We start from the raw sequence: 17,871 nt of genomic DNA on the forward strand, positions 1-17,871 counted from the left end.
GAATTCCAAGCCTTCCATTAGCCCGGTGCCGTTGGGCCATTCCATGGGCGCTTCACTATCTCACTGTGCGTCTGGAGTTGCGTGTGGGCCTGCTCCTGTTCCCACAATGCTATGGCATTTGGAGACGGTGGCGTGGTGGCTCAGTGGGTAGCACTGCTGCCTCAGGGATCCGGGTTCGATCCCACCCTTGGGCCTCTGTCTGCGTGGAGTTAGCACATTCTCCCCGTGTCTGCGTGGGTTTCCTCCGGTTTCCTCCCACAGTCCAAAGATGTGCAGGTTAGGGTGGATTGGCCGTGCTACATTGTCCCATAGTGCCCAGGGATGTGCAGGTTAGGGTGGGTTGGCCGTGCTAAATTGTCCCATAGTGCCCAGGAATGTGCGGGTTAGGATGAGTTGGCCGTGCTAAATTATCCCGTAGTGTCCAGGGATGTGCAGGTTAGGGTGGGTTGGCCGTGCTAAATTGTCCTGTAGTGCCCAGGGATGTGCGGGTTAGGGTGGGTTGGCCGTGCTAAATTGTCCCATAGTGCCCAGGAATGTGCGGGTTAGGATGAGTTGGCCGTGCTAAATTATCCCGTAGTGTCCAGGGATGTGCAGGTTAGGGTGGGTTGGCCGTGCTAAATTGTCCCGTAGTGCCCAGGGATGTGCGGGTTAGGGTGAGTTGGCCGTGCTAAATTGTCCCATAGTGTCCAGGGATGAGCAGGTTAGGGTGGGTTGGCTGTGCTAAATTGTCCCATAGTGTCCAGGGATGTGCAGGTTAGGGTGGATTGGCCGTGCTAAATTGTCCCGTAGTGCCCAGGGATGTGTGGGTTAGGGTGGATTGGCCGTGCTAAATTGTCCCGTAGTGTCCAGGGATGTGCAGGTTAGGGTGGGTTGGCCGTGCTAAATTGTCCCGTAGTGCCCAGGGATGAGCAGGTTAGGGTGGGTTGGCCGTGCTAAATTGTCCCATAGTGCCCAGGGATGTGCGGGTTAGGGTGGATTGGCCGTGCTAAATTGTCCCGTAGTGCCCAGGGATGTGCGGGTTAGGGTGGATTGGCCGTGCTAAATTGTCCCATAGTGCCCAGGGATGTGCGGGTTAGGGTGGATTGGCCGTGCTAAATTGTCTCATAGTGTCCAGGGATGTGCGGGTTAGGGTGGATTGGCCGTGCTAAATTGTCCCATAGTGCCCAGGGATGTGCGGGTTAGGGTGGATTGGCCATGCTAAATTGTCCCGTAGTGCCCAGGGATGTGCGGGTTAGGGTGGATTGGCTGTGCTAAATTGTCTCATAGTGCCCAGGGATGTGCGGGTTAGGGTGGATTGGCCGTGCTAAATTGTCCCATAGTGCCCAGGGATGTGCAGGTTAGGGTGGGTTGGCCGTGCTAAATTGTCCCGTAGTGCCCAGGGATGTGCGGGTTAGGGTGAGTTGGCCGTGCTAAATTGTCCCATAGTGTCCAGGGATGAGCAGGTTAGGGTGGGTTGGCTGTGCTAAATTGTCCCATAGTGTCCAGGGATGTGCAGGTTAGGGTGGATTGGCCGTGCTAAATTGTCCCGTAGTGCCCAGGGATGTGTGGGTTAGGGTGGATTGGCCGTGCTAAATTGTCCCGTAGTGTCCAGGGATGTGCAGGTTAGGGTGGGTTGGCCGTGCTAAATTGTCCCGTAGTGCCCAGGGATGAGCAGGTTAGGGTGGGTTGGCCGTGCTAAATTGTCCCATAGTGCCCAGGGATGTGCGGGTTAGGGTGGATTGGCCGTGCTAAATTGTCCCGTAGTGCCCAGGGATGTGCGGGTTAGGGTGGATTGGCCGTGCTAAATTGTCCCATAGTGCCCAGGGATGTGCGGGTTAGGGTGGATTGGCCGTGCTAAATTGTCTCATAGTGTCCAGGGATGTGCGGGTTAGGGTGGATTGGCCGTGCTAAATTGTCTCATAGTGCCCAGGGATGTGCGGGTTAGGGTGGATTGGCCGTGCTAAATTGTCCCATAGTGCCCAGGGATGTGCAGGTTAGGGTGGGTTGGCCGTGCTAAATTGTCCCATAGTGCCCAGGGATGTGCAGGTTAGGGTGGATTGGCCGTGCTAAATTATCCCATAGTGCCCAGGGATGTGCGGGTTGGGGGGGTTGGCCGTGCTAAATTGTCCCATAGTGCCCAGGGATGTGCGGGTTGGACATGATGAACTACAGGGATAGGAGAATGAGCCTGGGTGGGATGCCCTTCAGAGCGATGGTGTGGACTTGTAGGGCTGAATGGCCTGTTTCCATGCTGTCACGATGCTATGATCTCTGGATCCTCCTTACTGCTTATCCTCTTCCCTCTGTCGTGTGCAAAGTTGAATATATTCTACCTGGTTGCCTCATCTAAATCATTAACAAATGTTGTGAATAGCTGGGGCCCTGGTGCCCATTGCTGCATTGCATACCATTTGGGGAAGAGAAATCCTGTTTATTCCTACTCTCTGCTTACTGACTGCGAACCTATTTTCTATCCATCTCTGTTTTCCCTGGCTCTCGGATTTAATATCCTTCATAACGGGCTCTCGCATCATCCCCACTGCTGACATCAGAACGCGCAGGTCTCAAATTCCCTGTTTGCTCCTGCATCCACAGCAGGGTTACACGAGCTGCCCCATCGCCCTCCCATTCTGTAGGAACTGTCCCAGAGTCTATTGAGTCTTGGAAAGTGTGCATCAGAGTTATTACAGCATGGAAACAGGCCCTTTGGCCCAAACTGGTCCATGCTGGTGCCCACTCAGCCAGTTCCAACTGTCTGTATCCCTCTAAACCCTTCCCGTCCATCTAGCTGTCCGAAATATCCAAATGTCAGTGCTCCTGGGTGTAGGATCTCAGGCCCTGGGCATTTCTCTAACACTGTTTCTCTATGAATATAGATTTGCTTCAGTTCTTCCCTCTGAGTGGGCCCCATTATTTCTAGCAAGTTATTTGTGGCCTTCTTTGCAAAGACAGAAGTACGGATTTAGTCTGTTAACCATTTCTTTGTTCCCCATGGTAAATTCCCCTGTTTCTGACTGTCAGGATCATAGCATTCACCAGCCTTTTTCTCTCCACAGGCCTACAGAAATATTTTGCAGCCCGCTTCCCTGCAAGCTTACTCTTATCCTTCAATTTCCCCTCCCTCTGCTGGCTTATAAAACTGTTCCTGATCTTCAGGTACACTCTTTTTTTTATCTTGCCAATTTGTATGCTTTTTTTTGCATCTAAATGCTATTTCTAGCTCCCGTTTGTAAGCTCACTCAGATAGGTCAAACAATTTTTGACATTCACCCCTTAGAGTGTTCGCCATTGTCATTCCTTACAGTAACATTTCCAGATCCATCTTGGCCCATCCCTGTCTCAGTTCTCTGAAGTACCAGTGTATTTTTCCTTCTGAAGACTCAGGGCACGGCTCTCGGAGTCAAATGCCTCACTCTCCATCTTAATAAAGAATTCTATCGCGTTATGATCACTCATCCCCAAGTCACAATTAACATCCAGCATAACATCTCCCAGTTTTCGGTTCCCCAATGCCTCGGTCTGAAAACAAAAGCTACACTTTGTGGAGATCCCTCTTCTATGTTAAAGATGACAAGGTGTGGAGCTGGACGAACACAGCAGGCCAAGCAGCATCAGAGGGGCAGGAAAGCTAATGTTTTGGGTCTAGACCTTTCCAGACTCCCCAGTCCAGGGGAACCATCTTCCTTGATTCTAAGAGACAGTAGGAACTGCAGATGCTGGAGAATGAGATAACGAGGTGTAGAGCTGGATGAACGCAGCAGACCAAATTTTCTGAAGAAGGGTCTAGGCCCAAAACGTCAGCTTTTCCACTCCTCTGATGCCGCTTGGCCTGCTGTGTTCATCCAGCTCTACACCGTGTTATCTCAGATTCTCCAGCATCTGCAATTCCTACTGTCTCTTAGAATCAAGGAAGGTGGTTCCCCTGAGCTGGGGAATCTAGAAGGGTCTAGACCCGAAACATCAGCCTTCCTGCTCCTCTGATGCTGCTTGGCCTACTGTGTTCATCCTGCTCTGCACCTTGTTATCTCAGATTCTCCAGCATCTGCAGTTCCTGCTATCACTGAAACAGTTTTTCCCTCCTGTTCTATGTTATTATGATTCATTTGATTTGCCTGATCTACATGCAGATTAAAGTCACTTGTAATACGCATCTCTGATGGATGTAATTTATTGTTGCGTGTACCAAAGTACAGTGAAAAGTTTTGTTTACGAGCAGCACAGGCAGATCTTAGGAAGCGAATATGTACAGATCAATAAAACTGAGGCTTTATAGCTTTAGGAGACTTTGTTTTGGCCACACTTAGAGTGCTGCGTTCACTTGTGGTCGCCACATTACAGGAAGGGTGTGGGGGCTTTGGAGAGGGAACAGAAGCGGTTTACCAGGATGCTGCCCGGATTAGAGGGTGTGAGATGTAAGGAGAGGCTGGAAATGCCTGGGTCATTTTCTCTGGAGCAGCAGAGGCTGAGGGGAGACTGGATAGAAGTCTATAAAATCGCGAGATAGGGTTGATGGTCAGAGTTGAAATGTCTAAAGTTGGGGCGTACATTTAAGGTGAGAAGGTCGAAGTTTAAAGGAGATGTGAGGGGGCACACAGAGAGTGGTAGGAGTCTGGAACACGCTGTCAGGGGTGGGCGGTGGAGGCAGATACGATAGGGACGTTCAAGGCGCTTTTAGATAAGCACATGAATGTGCAAGAAATGGAGGGATGCAGACCAAGGGCAGGCAGAGGGATTAGTTTGATTTGGTGTAATGTTTGACATTGTGGGCCGAAGGGCCTTGCTCCTGTGCTGTACAGTTCTGCATTGTGTTTATGTCCTCTTTAACCAGAAATGGAAATGCACCAGCTTTATATTCTTGCTTGTCCTTCCTAAATGCTAAATACCTCTGAACATAGTGAGTTCCCATCCCTGGTCACCTTGCAACCATCTCTCTAGAATGCCGACTGTCCCAAGCCAATTTGTGCAGTTAATGCGTCCACTTTATTTCTGTGTGTTCAGGAACAAAGTCTCCACAGGATTTCGTTTTTGCTTGTTCCTTATCCCATTCCTGTTAATGTTTTCTAACATGCTACCTTTGATGTTGGTGTTTGATTCTCTGTCTATCTATCTATCGGCTGTCTTATTGCCCTCTCTCTTTTTGTCTGTAGCCTAAAGTTGGAGAGTCATAGAGTATTACAGCATGAAAACGAACTGGTCTGTGCTCACCATGATGCCCACTCAGCTAGTTCCAATCACCTGCATTTGGTCCACATCCCTCTAAACCCGTCCATCCATGTACCCACCCAAAAGTTCTCTAAATATTGAGATATTTAATAGGGTTCGTATCCCACTGATCTCAGCCTCTTCAGGTCTCTGGACAAATACCCTCAACACTGACACTCCAACAGTGCCCGCTCCCTCAGCACTGACCCTCTAACAGAGCCTGCTCCCTCAGCACTGACCCTCCGACAGTGCCCGCTCCCACAGCACTGACCCTCTAACAGAGCCTGCTCCCTCAGCACTGACCCTCCGACAGTGCCCGCTCCCTCAGCACTGACCCTCTAACAGAGCCCGCTCCCTCAGCACTGACCCTCTAACAGAGCCTGCTCCCTCAGCACTGACCCTCCGACAGTGACCACTCCCTCAGCACTGACCCTCTAACAGAGCCTGCTCCCTCAGCACTGACCCTCCGACAGTGCCCGCTCCCTCAGCACTGACCCTCTAACAGAGCCTGCTCCCTCAGCACTGACCCTCCGACAGTGACCACTCCCTCAGCACTGACCCTCCGACAGTGCCCGCTCCCTCAGCACTGACCCTCCGACAGTGCCCGCTCCCTCAGCACTGACCCTCCGACAGTGCCCGCTCCCTCGGCACTGACCATCCGACAGTGCCCACTCCCTCAGCACTGACCCTCTAACAGTGCCCGCTCCCTCAGCACTGACCCTCCGACAGTGCCCGCTCCCTCAGCACTGACCCTCTAACAGTGCCCGCTCCCTCAGCACTGACCATCCGACAGTGCCCGCTCCCTCAGCACTGACCCTCCGACAGTGCCCGCTCCCTCGGCACTGACCCTCCGACAGTGCCCACTCCCTCAGCACTGACCCTCTAACAGTGCCCGCTCCCTCAGCACTGACCCTCCGACAGTGCCCGCTCCCTCAGCACTGACCCTCTAACAGTGCCCGCTCCCTCAGCACTGACCATCCGACAGTGCCCGCTCCCTCAGCACTGACCCTCCGACAGTGCCCGCTCCCTCAGCACTGACCCTCCGACAGTGCCCACTCCCTCAGCACTGACCCTCTAACAGTGCCCGCTCCCTCAGCACTGACCCTCTAACAGTGCCCGCTTCCTCAGCACTGACCCTCCGACCGATGCCCACTCCCTCAGCACTGACCCTCCGACAGTGCCCGCTCCCTCAGCACTGACCCTCCGGCAGTGCCCGCTCCCTCAGCACTGACCGTCTGACAGTGCCCGCTCCCTCAGCACTGACCCTCCGACAGTGCCCGCTCCCTCGGCCCTGACCCTCCAACAGTGCCCGCTCCCTCAGCACTGACCCTCCGACAGTGCCCGCTCCCTCGGCACTGACCCTCCGATAGTGCCCGCTCCCTCGGCCCTGACCCTCCGACAGTGCCCGCTCCCTCGGCCCTGACCCTCTGACAGTGCCCGCTCCCTCAGCACTGACCCTCTGACAGTGCCCGCTCCCTCAGCACTGACCCTCCGATTTTGGGAGCCGGGGGTTTTGAGGAGTTGGTGCGAGGGTGTGATGTAGAGATGCCCCTCACCTGGTCCGCCCCGAACGGCGTGATGTTCGATCTGACGCAGCCCACAGCTAGACCTACAACCACTAGGCCCGAATAGATGAAGCCTCGGCAGTAATCCGCGTCCCTGGCAATGCCCCCGTCCCCGGTGGACGGGGCCTGGTGGGTAAAGCTGGGTAGGCCTCCGGCCCATTGCCACGCCCCCTCCTCCCCGTCGCCGTGGCGTCCTGCCGTCCTGTTGCCGCACACCAGGCCCCGGGTCCGCGGATCGGCCGTCAGTGGCAGGGCCAGCATCCCGAAGAGGTAGAGGGCCAGGCCCGCCGCCACGGTGCGGTAGCGGCCCAGCCACGCGTCCGCCAGCCACCCCCCGAATGGTGAGGCCAGGTAGGCCGCGCCGGTGAACACCAGGCTGGCGCTGGTGGCCCTGGGGCCGTCCCAGCCGAAGGCCGAACCGTTCAGGTACAGCACCAGGTTGCCCACCACCGCATAGAACGCCAGCCGCTCCAGGGCTTCGACCATGAGCACCGCGCCGCATGCCAGCCTCCGGCCGTTGAAGGCCCCAGGCTCCACGGGCGCCTTCTCTGTGCGCCGCGGCAAGAGGGGGTGCCTCTCCCCAGCACGTTCCATTGCACTATTCCTCTCTGTCTCTCTCTCCCTCTCCCTCTCCCTATCCGTCTCCCCTTCTCTCTCTCTCTCCCCCCCCCTATCCCCACCACTCTCTCTCTCTCTTTCTCTCTCTCCCCCCAACCTTCCTCTTTTCCTCTCTCTTTCTCCTCACCTCTCTCTCTTCCTCTCTCTCCCCCACCTCTTTCTCTCCCCACCTCTCTCTCTTTCTTCTCCCTCTCCCCACCGCTCTCTCTCTCTCCCTCTCTCTCCCCACCTTTCCCTCTCTGTCTACCCCCCTCTCTCTCCTCCCCCCCCCTTGTCCCCCCTCTCTCTCCCCACTCTCTCTCTCCTCCCCCCCTCTCGTCCCCCCTCTCTCTCTCCCCACTCTCTCTCTCTCCTCCCCTCACTCTCTCTCTTCCCTCACTCTCGCCCTCTCCCCCTCTCTCCTCAGTCTCTCTCTCCCCCAATCTCTCTCTCTTTCCCCCTCTCCCCCCACAATATCTCTCTCCTCCGCGCCCTCTCTCTCCCCACCCTCTCTCTCTCCTCCCCTCACTCTCTCTCTTCCCTCTCTCGCCCTCTCCCTCTCTCTCCCCAGTCTCTCTCCCCCAATCTCTCTCTCTTTCTCCCTCTCCCCCCAATATCTCTCTCTCCCCCAAATGTCTCTGTCTCTCTCTCTCCCTTTGCTCGCTCCGCTCCCCCTCTCCACCCGGCGCTCGATTTACTCCGCTCCAAGTATTCAACCTCCTGTGAGTAACAGTTCCTCTTTCTCTTTCTGTCTTACATGACCCAAACCTCCAGCCTCCAACCCCCTTCACCCCCACCCCCACCAGCCAAACCATCGCCACCGTCCTGGTGTCTGAGATAGTGGGAGCGAGAGACAGAGAGAGAGAGACAGGGAGAAACAGACAGAGAGAGGGATAAAAGAGAGAGAGAGAGAGAGACAGGCAGAGATTGTGTGTGTGAGAGAGAGATGGAGTGAGAAAGAGCAATGAAAGAGGGAAAGAGAGACAGGGATTGAGAGATAGGGAGAGACAGAGAGAGAGAGAGAGAGGCAGACGGACATTGAGAGATAGGTGGAGGGAGAAAGAGCAACTGGAGAGGGGGGGAGAGAGAGAGAGAGACGGATTGAGAGAGAGGTGGAGAGAGAAAGAACAATGAAAGAGAGAGAAAGAGAGAGTGAGAGACAAGGAGAGACAGAGAGAGAGGGATAAAAGAGAGAAAGAGAGACATGCAGAGATTGTGTGAGAGAGAGATGGAGAGAGAAAGAGCAATGAAAGAGAGAGAGAGACAGGGAGCGAGAGATAGGGAGAGACAGAGAGAGATAGAGTGAGAGAGAGGGAGTGAAGCAGTAAGAGATGGGGAGAGACAGAGAGAGATAGAGTGAGAGAGAGGGAGTGAAGCAGTGAGAGATAGGCAGAGAGAGCAAAACAGATTGAGAGACAGAGAAAAACACAGAGAGAAAGATGGATAGAGAGAGAAAGTCAGGAAGTGAAGCAGTGAGACATAGGGAGAGACAGAGAGAGAGAGAGATTAGGAGAGAGATGGAGAGAGAGAAACTGGTGGGAGGTGGTTGGGAGAAAGAGCAAGGGAGTGAAGCAGTAAGAGATAGGGAGAGACAGAGTGAGAGAAACAGGGAGAGAGCATGGGAGACAGGGGGTGAGGCAGTGAGAGAGAAGTAGACAGAGAGAGACAGGCTTAGAACATGACGAGAGAGAGGGAGAGAGACAGAGAGAGAGAGAGATAGAGAGAGAGGCAGGGAAAGAGAGTGACAGCCTGAGAAAGCAGCTGGAGAGCTTGAGGGTGAGAAACAGGGAGAGACAGTACGAGAGAGATACTGAGAGATATGAGAGAGACAAAATGAAAGATGGGTGCGGGAGGGAGGGAGACAGACAGGGAGAGAGAAAGAGAGGGGCGTAGATAGAGAGAGTGAGAGAGAGAGAAAGTGAGGCAGGCTGATACAAACCCCACTAAAGCTGGGGATTTGGGAATGGGTGGGGTGGGTAGGTGAGGGTTGTTGGGTGGTGGTAAGAGCTGAGGAAAACGTGGGCACAGACTGAGGGGGAGAAACAGCCATACTTGGGAATGTGCAGACTGGAAAACTGAGGAGGGGGGGTGGGGGGAAGGAACTGGCCCCAGGGGTGAGGGGACGTGATGGCATTATCGCTGGACTATTAATCCAGACGCTCAGCTAACATTCTGGGGGCCTGCCATGGCAGATGGTGGAATTTGAATCCACTATAAAATATCTGGAATTAAGGATCTAATGATTGCTCAATGTCAGGAAAATCCCACCTGGTTCACTAATGTCCCTTAGGGATGGAAACTGCCATCCTTACCCGGTCTAGGCCTACACGTGACTCCAGACCCACAGCAATGTGGTTGGCTCTCAACTGCCCCCCTGGGGTAATGCAGATACCTGGCCAGCATGGAAAAGTTGGGCCGAAGGGTCTGTTTCCACGCCGTATGGGTTGAGGATCTGGGGGCGGGGGTGGGGGGGGGGGGGAGATATGGATCCAGGAGGAGTAACACTAGTCCTCGCCATTTGAGCTGATCGACTGGGAAAGCCTCAATCTGGGTCCACTGGTGGCCCCTGCTGACAGCCAGCTCGAATTGCAGTCACTACTTCATTCCCATTCAATGTGGGATCTTCCTGTGCACTGCTCGTAGCAGGGTTCTGCGTGCTCCTGTTGCTGACGCTCCTCAATGTTACTCCGTTGCCCACAGATGAGGGTCTTCCTAACTTATGCTTCTACGTTTTCAACCCCACCACCCACCCCCACATTCAACCATTCCTTTGGCCTCCCCCACCCACCCACCCCCCCAAGTCTCTCTTTTCTGCTTCATCTGGTTTTCCTCTGCCTGCCCCCACCCCCCCACCGCCCGCCACCCCCCGCCACCCCCCACAAAACCATTCTGCTTTCGTACTTTCAGTGTTCGCTCTCATTCTCGGTTTCCCAACGGGGTTCTGGAGCGAAGGGCGCAGCAGGCTCGACAGGCCGAACGGCCCGATTCTGCTCGCGGTTTTCTCTCCTTCTCATTCTTCCTCTCTCCTTCCCTGTTTCCTTCCCCCGACCCCCAACTTCGTTCCCATCTTATATGCTGTCGCCTCCATCAGCCCGTTTGGGATAGGAGCAGGAGCGGGCCTGGTCTGCCATTCTGTAGGATCGTGGCTGATCCCACGTCCCTCGCGTTCACTTTCCTGTGCTTTCCCTGTACCCCTGTCTTCCCAACTGATCCAGAAACTATCCCAGCCTTCCGAACACACAGAGCTCCCTGCAGCAAGGAGTTCCAAAGGCTCTGGGAGAAGGAATTCCTCCCCATCTCAGTCTGAAATTGGTGCCCCTTTAGTCTGAGGCTGTGCCCCCTGGTCCTACACCCTCCCATGAGGGGAAACACCCTCTCAGCATTTACCCTGTCGAGCCCCTTAACAATCCCATCTATCTCAATTAGGTCACCTCTCATTTTTCTAAACTTCGGTGAGTTTCTCTATAACCAGGATCATCCCGGCAAACCTTCTCTGAATTGCTTTCAATGAAATAATATCTTTCCTTAAATAAGAGGAGCAAAGCTGCTCGCTGTGCTCCAGCTGCGGCCTCACCAGCACCTTGTACAGTTACAGTAAAACCTCCCCACTCTTAGACTCCAAATCCCCTGAAATAAGGAACAACATTCCCTTACCCTTCCTGATTCCCTGGGTGCTTGCTCTCTGTGTTTCCTGCACAAGTTCTGCTCCCAAGCCTCCATCCCTCACCTTCAGTCTCTCCCTGTCTCTCTCTGTGACGGAGTCAGGAATCATATACACACGTGGGAAGCATCAAATTCCGTTCCAAAGACCATCTCACCCTAACCCAACACCCCCCGCTCCTACCTTCACTTTTCCCACGCATCTATCCTGCACGTTCCTGGACACGTTAGGAACCCACTCGAATCTTTGGACCATGGGAGGAAACTGGGCCAGAGCCATACACAGATAGAATGTGGAAACCCCACACAGACAGACGCCCAAGGGTGGAATCGAACCCGGGTCCCTGGTGCCGTGAAACAGCGGCGCTAACCCACCGAAGCCCCCCTAGTGCCAGCATTGTGTGCTCAGTTCTCATCCTCTCTTTCCTTCCTTCTCCGTCGGCCCCACTCCCCACCCTTCACCAACTCCCCAGGTCTTTGCTGCCATCCTTTCATAAGTCCAACAGAAATAGGAACAGGAGCGAGCCCCTCCAGTCTGGTCTGCCATTCAACAGGATCGCGGCTGATCGCACATTCCTCATGTTCACTTTCCTGTATCCCTAAAGTCCCATCTGTCTCAATTTTCCGTTTTCCGTCAGTGTTGAGCCGATATCACGCATAGGCAGCGCATCAAGGTGCACAGAGCCTCGAATAAACTTTCCAAGAGACCGACAAGCAAAAACAGGATCCTGATGACACGAGCTGTTGGAGATGGTAGAATTTAGACCATATCTTACTGTTTTGCCTCACTACTTATTGACTCATGGAGCCCTACAGCACGGAAACAGGCCGTTAGATCCCACCAGCCCATGCTGACCGCAATCCCAAACCACGCTGGCCCCATCTGCCTGCTCCTGGCTCCTATCCCTCCGAACTCTTTCTCCACTCATGTACTTATCCAAATGCCTTTTAAAGAATGTAACAGCTGCTTCCGTTGCTTCGTCCATCAGTGTGTTTCTGCCCTTATTTCTCTCAAAACAAAACACAGACATTTCCAATCTACTGGCCAGGTTGCAACGCTTAAGGCGAATTACTGTGCACTCCAGGGAGGCGATGATGAACTCTCCCAGCTGGGACACTAATCTCCTTGTGAACTCTCCCACTCTTACACACAGGGTCAGAATCCCTGGAATTACCTCCCTAAGTGGGGGGGGGGGGGGGCATTGCGGGTCAACCCACAGCACACCAGCACACGGACTGCAATGGTTCAAGGAGGGAGCTCACTCCCGCATTCACAAGGGGCCGGGGTGTGTGTGTGTGTGTGGCAACAAGGGACGGGGCAAGAAACTTTGACCCAGACAGCGACCCCCACATCCAACGGATGAATAAAACGAAAGACAGCCAAATGCTTCAAAAAGAAAGGGGGAAATAATCTGTTTTGGATGGAGAGAAAGGGCAGTTCAGTGGTCTAACCAGTCCTCGACCCCAATCAGGAAGGGATAGGTGAGCAATACCCCTTCCTCCACACCGTTCAGCTGTGTCCTGAGCCCCTGACTCCACCCCTGGTACCCCATCCTGGCCCACCCATAATTCACACCAACATCCTCAGGGTGCGAAGGAAATTCCAGATGTCTGCACGGACTTTTATAGCAACGCCGGTCCATCGGGATGCACCACGGCCCCTACACCCCTCCCTAGGTCTGTAACCCCCTCCATACCCGACACCCCCTCCCTATCTCTGTAACCTCTGTACCTCCACCACCCGGCCCTAAACACCCTCCCCATCTCTGTAACCCCCTGTATACCCTACACCCCAACCCTATCATTTTAACCCCCTCCAGCCCCATACACCCCTTCCCTATCTCTGTAACCCCCTCCAGTCCCGACACCCCGTCCCTATCCCTGTAACCCCCTCCATACCCCGACACACCCTCCTGTCTCAGTAACCCCCTCCAGCCCCTACACCCACTCCCTATCTCTGTAAACCCCTACAGACCCGACACACCCTCCCTATTTCTGTAACCCCCTCCAGCTCCTACACCCCCTCACTACCACTGTAACCGCCTCCAGCCCCTACACTCCCTCCCTATCTCTGTAACAGCCCCAGCCGCTACAACCCCTCACTCTCTCTGTAACCCCCTCCTTCCCGTACACACACTCCCTATCTCTGTAACCCCCTCCAGCTCCTACACCCCCTCCCTATCTCTGTAACCGCCTGCAGCCCTACATTCCCTCCCTATCTCTGTAACCCCCTCCAGCCCCTACAACCCCGCCCTCTCTCTGTAACCCCCTCATTCCCCTACACCCCAACCCTATCTCTGTAACCCTCTCCAACCCCTACAACCCCTCCCTATCTCTGTAACCCACACCAGCCCATACACCCCCTCCTGATCTCTATCACCCCCTCCACCCCAAATACCCCCTCCCCATCTCTGTAACCCACTCCAGCCCCTAGACCCCCTCCCTATCTCTGTAACCCCCTCCAGCACATCCCTATCTCTGTACCCCACTCCAGCCCTTACACCCCTCCCGATCTCTGTAACCCCCTCCAGCCCCTACAACCCCTCCCTATCTCTATAACCACCACCCGGCCCTAAACACCCTCCCTATCTCTGTAACCCCCTGTATACCCTACACCCCAACCCTATCATTTTAACCCCCTCCAGCCCCATACACCCCTTCCCTATCTCTGTAACCCCCTAGAGCCCGTACACCCCTTCCCTATCTCTGTAACCCCCTCCAGCCGCTACACCCACTCTCTATCTCTGTAACCCCCTCCAGCGTCTACACCCCGTCCTGCCTCTGTAATCCCCTCCTGCACCCGACACCCCTCCCTATCTCTGTAACCCGCTCTTTCCCCGACACCCCCTCCCTATCTCTGTAAACCTCTCCAGCCCTTACACCCCCTCCCTATCACTGTAACCCACTCCAGCCCCTACACCCCCTCCCTATTTCTGTAACCACCTCCTGGCCCGAAACACCCTCCGTATCTCTGTAACCCCCGTATACCCTACACCACAACCCTATCATTTTAACCCCCTCCAGCCCCAGAAACCCCTTCCCTATCTCTGTAACCCCCTACAGCCCCTACAGCCCTCCCTATCTCTGTAACACCCTCCAGCCGCTACACCCACTCCCTATCTCTGTCACCGCCTCCAGCCCCTACACACCCTCCCAATCTCTGTAACACCCTCCAACGTCTACACCCCCGTCCTGTCTCTGTAACCCCCTCCTGCCCCCTACACACCTCCCTATCTCAGTAACCCGCTCTATCCCTGCACCCCCTCCATATCTCTGTAACCCTGTCCAACCCCTACACCCCTACCTATCTCTGTAACCCCCTCCAGCCCCCACAGCCCCTCCCTATCTCTGTAACCCCCTCCAGCCCCTACACCGACTCCCTATCTCTGAAAGCCCCTCTATCCCCTACGCCCCCTCCCTATGTCTGTAACCCCCTCCGTCCCCTACACCCCCTCCCTATGTCTGAAACCCCCTCCATCACCCTACATCCCCCCCTATCTCTGAAACCCCCTCTATCCCCTACACCCCCTTCCTATCTCTGTAACCCCCTCCATTCCCCTACACCCCCTCCCTATCTCTGTAACCCCCTCCAGCCCCTACACCCCCTCCCTATCTCATTAACTCCCTCTTCCCCTGCACCCTCTCCCTATCTCTGTAACCCCCTCCAGCCCCTACAGCCCCTCCATATCTCGGTAACCCACTTCAGACCCGACACCCCCTCCCTATCTCTGTAACCCCCTCCAGAACCTGCAACCCCTCCCTATCTCTGTAACCCCCACAGCCTCTGCACCCCCTCCCTCTCTCTGTAACTCCCTCCACCCCATACACCCATCCCTATCTCTGTAACACCCTCCAGCCCCTACACCCCCTCCCTATCTCTGAAACCCCCTCTATCCCCTACACCCCCTCCCTCTCTCTGTCACCCCCTCCATTTCCCCTACACCCCACCCCTATTTCTGTAACCCCCCGTATCCCCGACACCACCTCCATATCTTTTAAACCCCCTCCAGGCCCATACTCCCCCTCCCTATCTCTGTAACCCCCTCCCTATCTCTGAAACCGCCTCCAGCCCCGACACCCCCTCCCTATCTCTGTAACCCTCTACAATTCCTATAAACCCTCGCTATCTCAATCAGCCCCTCCATCCCCTCCACCCCCCATCTCTGTAACTCCCTCAAGCCCCTACAGCCCCTCCCTATCTCTGTAACCCCCACCAGCCCCTACATCCGCTCCCTATCTCTGTAAACCCCTCCAGCCCCTACACCACCTCCCTATCTCTGTAACCCCCTCCAGCCCCGACACACCCTCCCTATTTCTGTAACACCCTCAGTCCCCTACACCCCCTCCCTATGTCTGTAACCCCCTCCAGCCCCTACACCCCCTCCCTATCTCTGTAACCCCCCGTATCCCCTCCACCACCTACATAACTTTTTAACCCCCTCCAGGTCCATACTCCCCCTCCCTATCTCAGTAACCCCCTCTTCCCCTGCAACCCCTCCCTATCCCTGTAACCCCCTCCAGCCCCGACACCCTCTCCCTATCTCTTAAACCCCCTCCATCCCCTACACCCCCTCCCTATCTCTGTAGCCCCCTCCATCCCCTACACCGCCTCCCTATCTCTGAAACCCTCTCCAGCCCCGACACCCACTCCCTATCTCTGTAACCCCCTCCAATCTCTATAACCTCTCCATATCTCTGTCAGCCCCTCCACCCCCCTACACCCCCTCCCTATCTCTCTAACCCCCTCCAGCCCCTACAGTCCCTCCCTATCTCTGTAACCCCCTTTATCCCCTACACCCCTTCCCTATCTCTGTAACCCCCTCCATTCCCCTACACCCCCTCCCAATCTCTGTAACCCCCCTGCATACCCTACACCACCTCTATATCTTTTTAACCCCCTCCAGGCCCATACACCTCCTCCATCTCTGAGTAACCCCCTCCGTCCCCTGCACCCTGTCCCTATCACTGTAACCGACTCCAGATCCTGCACCCCCTCCCTATCTCCGTACCCCCCTCCATCCCCTACACCCCCTCCCTATCTCTGTAACCCCCTCCATCCCCTACACACTCCATATCTCTGCAACCCTCACCAGCCCCTACACCCCTCCCTATCTCTGTAACCCCCTCCAGCCCCTACAGCCGCTCCCTATCTCTGTAACCCACTTCAGACCCTACACCCCCTCCCTATATCTGTAACCTCCTCCAGCCCCTACACCCCCTCCCTAACTCTGTAACCCCCTCCATCCCCCTACACCCCCTCCCTGTCTCTGTAACCCCCTCCAGCCCCTACAGCCCCTCCTTATCTCTGTAAGCCACTTCAGACCCTACAGCCCCTCCCTATATCTGTAACCTCCTCCAGCCGGTACACACCCTCCCTATCTCTGTAACTCCCTCCATCCCCTACACCCGCTCCCTATCTCTGTGACCCCCACCATCCCCGTACAACCCCTCCCTATCTCTGTAACCCCCTCCATCCCCCTACACCCCCTCCCTATCTCTGTTACCCACCACAGCCCGTACACCCCCTCCCTCTCTCTGTCACCCCCTCCAGCCCCTACACCTCCTCCCTCTCTCTGTACTACCCTCATTCCCATATATCCCCACGCAATCTCTGTAACCCCCTCCATCCCCTACACCCTCCCATCTCGGTAACCCACCCCAGCCCCTACACCCCCTCCCTATCTCTGTAATCCCCTCCACCCCCTACACCCCATCCCTATCTCTGTAACACCCTCCAGCCCCTACACCGACTCCCTATCTCTGAAAGCCCCTCAAGTCCCGACCCCCCCTCCCTACCTCTGTAACCCCCTCCAATCCTCATAACCCCTCCCAATCTCTGTCACCCCATCCAGCCCCTGCACCCCCTCTTTATCTCTGTAGCCCCCTCCAGCCCCAAAACCCCCTCCCTATCACTGTCACCCCCTCTATCCCCTACAACCCCTCCCTATCTCTGTAACCCCCTCCAGCCCCTACATCCGCTCCCTATCTCTGTAACCCCCTCGAGCCCCTACACTACCTCCCTATCTCTGTAACCCACTTCAGACCCTACACCCCCTCCCTATCTCTGTAACCCCCTCCAGCCCCGACACACCCTCCCTATTTCTGTAACCCCCTCCAGCCCCGACACACCCTCCCTATTTCTGTAACCCCCTCCGTCCCCTACACCCCCTCCCTATGTCTGTAACCCCCTCCAGCCCCTACACCCCCTCCCTATCTCTGTAAGCCCCCGTATCCCCTCCACCACCTCCATAACTTTTTAACCCCCTCCAAGTCCATACTCCCCCTCCCTATCTCAGTAACCCCCTCTTCCCCTGCAACCCCTCCCTATCCCTGTAACCCCCTCCAGCCCCGACACCCCCTCCCTATCTCTGAAAACCCCTCCATCCCCTACACCCCCTCCCTATCTCTGTAGCCCCCTCCATCCCCTACACCCCCTCCCTATCTCTGAAACCCCCTCCAGCCCCGACACCCACTCCCTATCTCTGTAACCCCCTCCAATCTCTATAACCTCTCCATATCTCTGTCAGCCCCTCCACCCCCCAACACCCCCTCCCTATCTCTCTAACCCCCTCCAGCCCCTACAGTCCCTCCCTATCTCTGTAACCCCCTTTATCCCCTACACCCCTTCCCTATCTCTGTAACCCCCTCCATTCCCCTACACCCCCTCCCAATCTCTGTAACCCCCCCCCCCCCGCATACCCTACACCACCTCTGTATCTTTTTAACCCCCTCCAGGCCCATACACCTCCTCCATCTCTGAGTAACCCCCTCCGTCTCCTGCACCCTGTCCCTATCTCTGTAACCGACTCCAGATCCTACACCGCCTCCCTATCTCCGTACCCGCCTCCATCCCCTACACCCCCTCCCT

At 55.6% G+C, this 17,871-nt stretch overlaps 1 protein-coding gene across 1 annotated transcript in view; it reads right to left on the reverse strand.

The window, feature by feature from the left end:
- Positions 1–7,340, reverse strand: part of LOC125449531 (solute carrier family 15 member 4-like) — a 43,165-nt gene extending 35,825 nt beyond the window's left edge. The window contains exons 1-2 of the mRNA XM_059642820.1: positions 6,913–7,340; positions 6,738–6,840 (exon numbers count right to left, since the gene is read on the reverse strand). Coding sequence (XP_059498803.1) covers positions 6,738–6,840; positions 6,913–7,340 — 531 coding nt within the window. The remainder of the gene's footprint in view (positions 1–6,737; positions 6,841–6,912) is intronic.
- Positions 7,341–17,871: the final 10,531 nt, after the last annotated feature.

Source organism: Stegostoma tigrinum, chromosome 46, assembly GCF_030684315.1.
Source record: "Stegostoma tigrinum isolate sSteTig4 chromosome 46, sSteTig4.hap1, whole genome shotgun sequence".
Classification (NCBI taxonomy): Eukaryota; Metazoa; Chordata; class Chondrichthyes; order Orectolobiformes; family Stegostomatidae; genus Stegostoma; species Stegostoma tigrinum.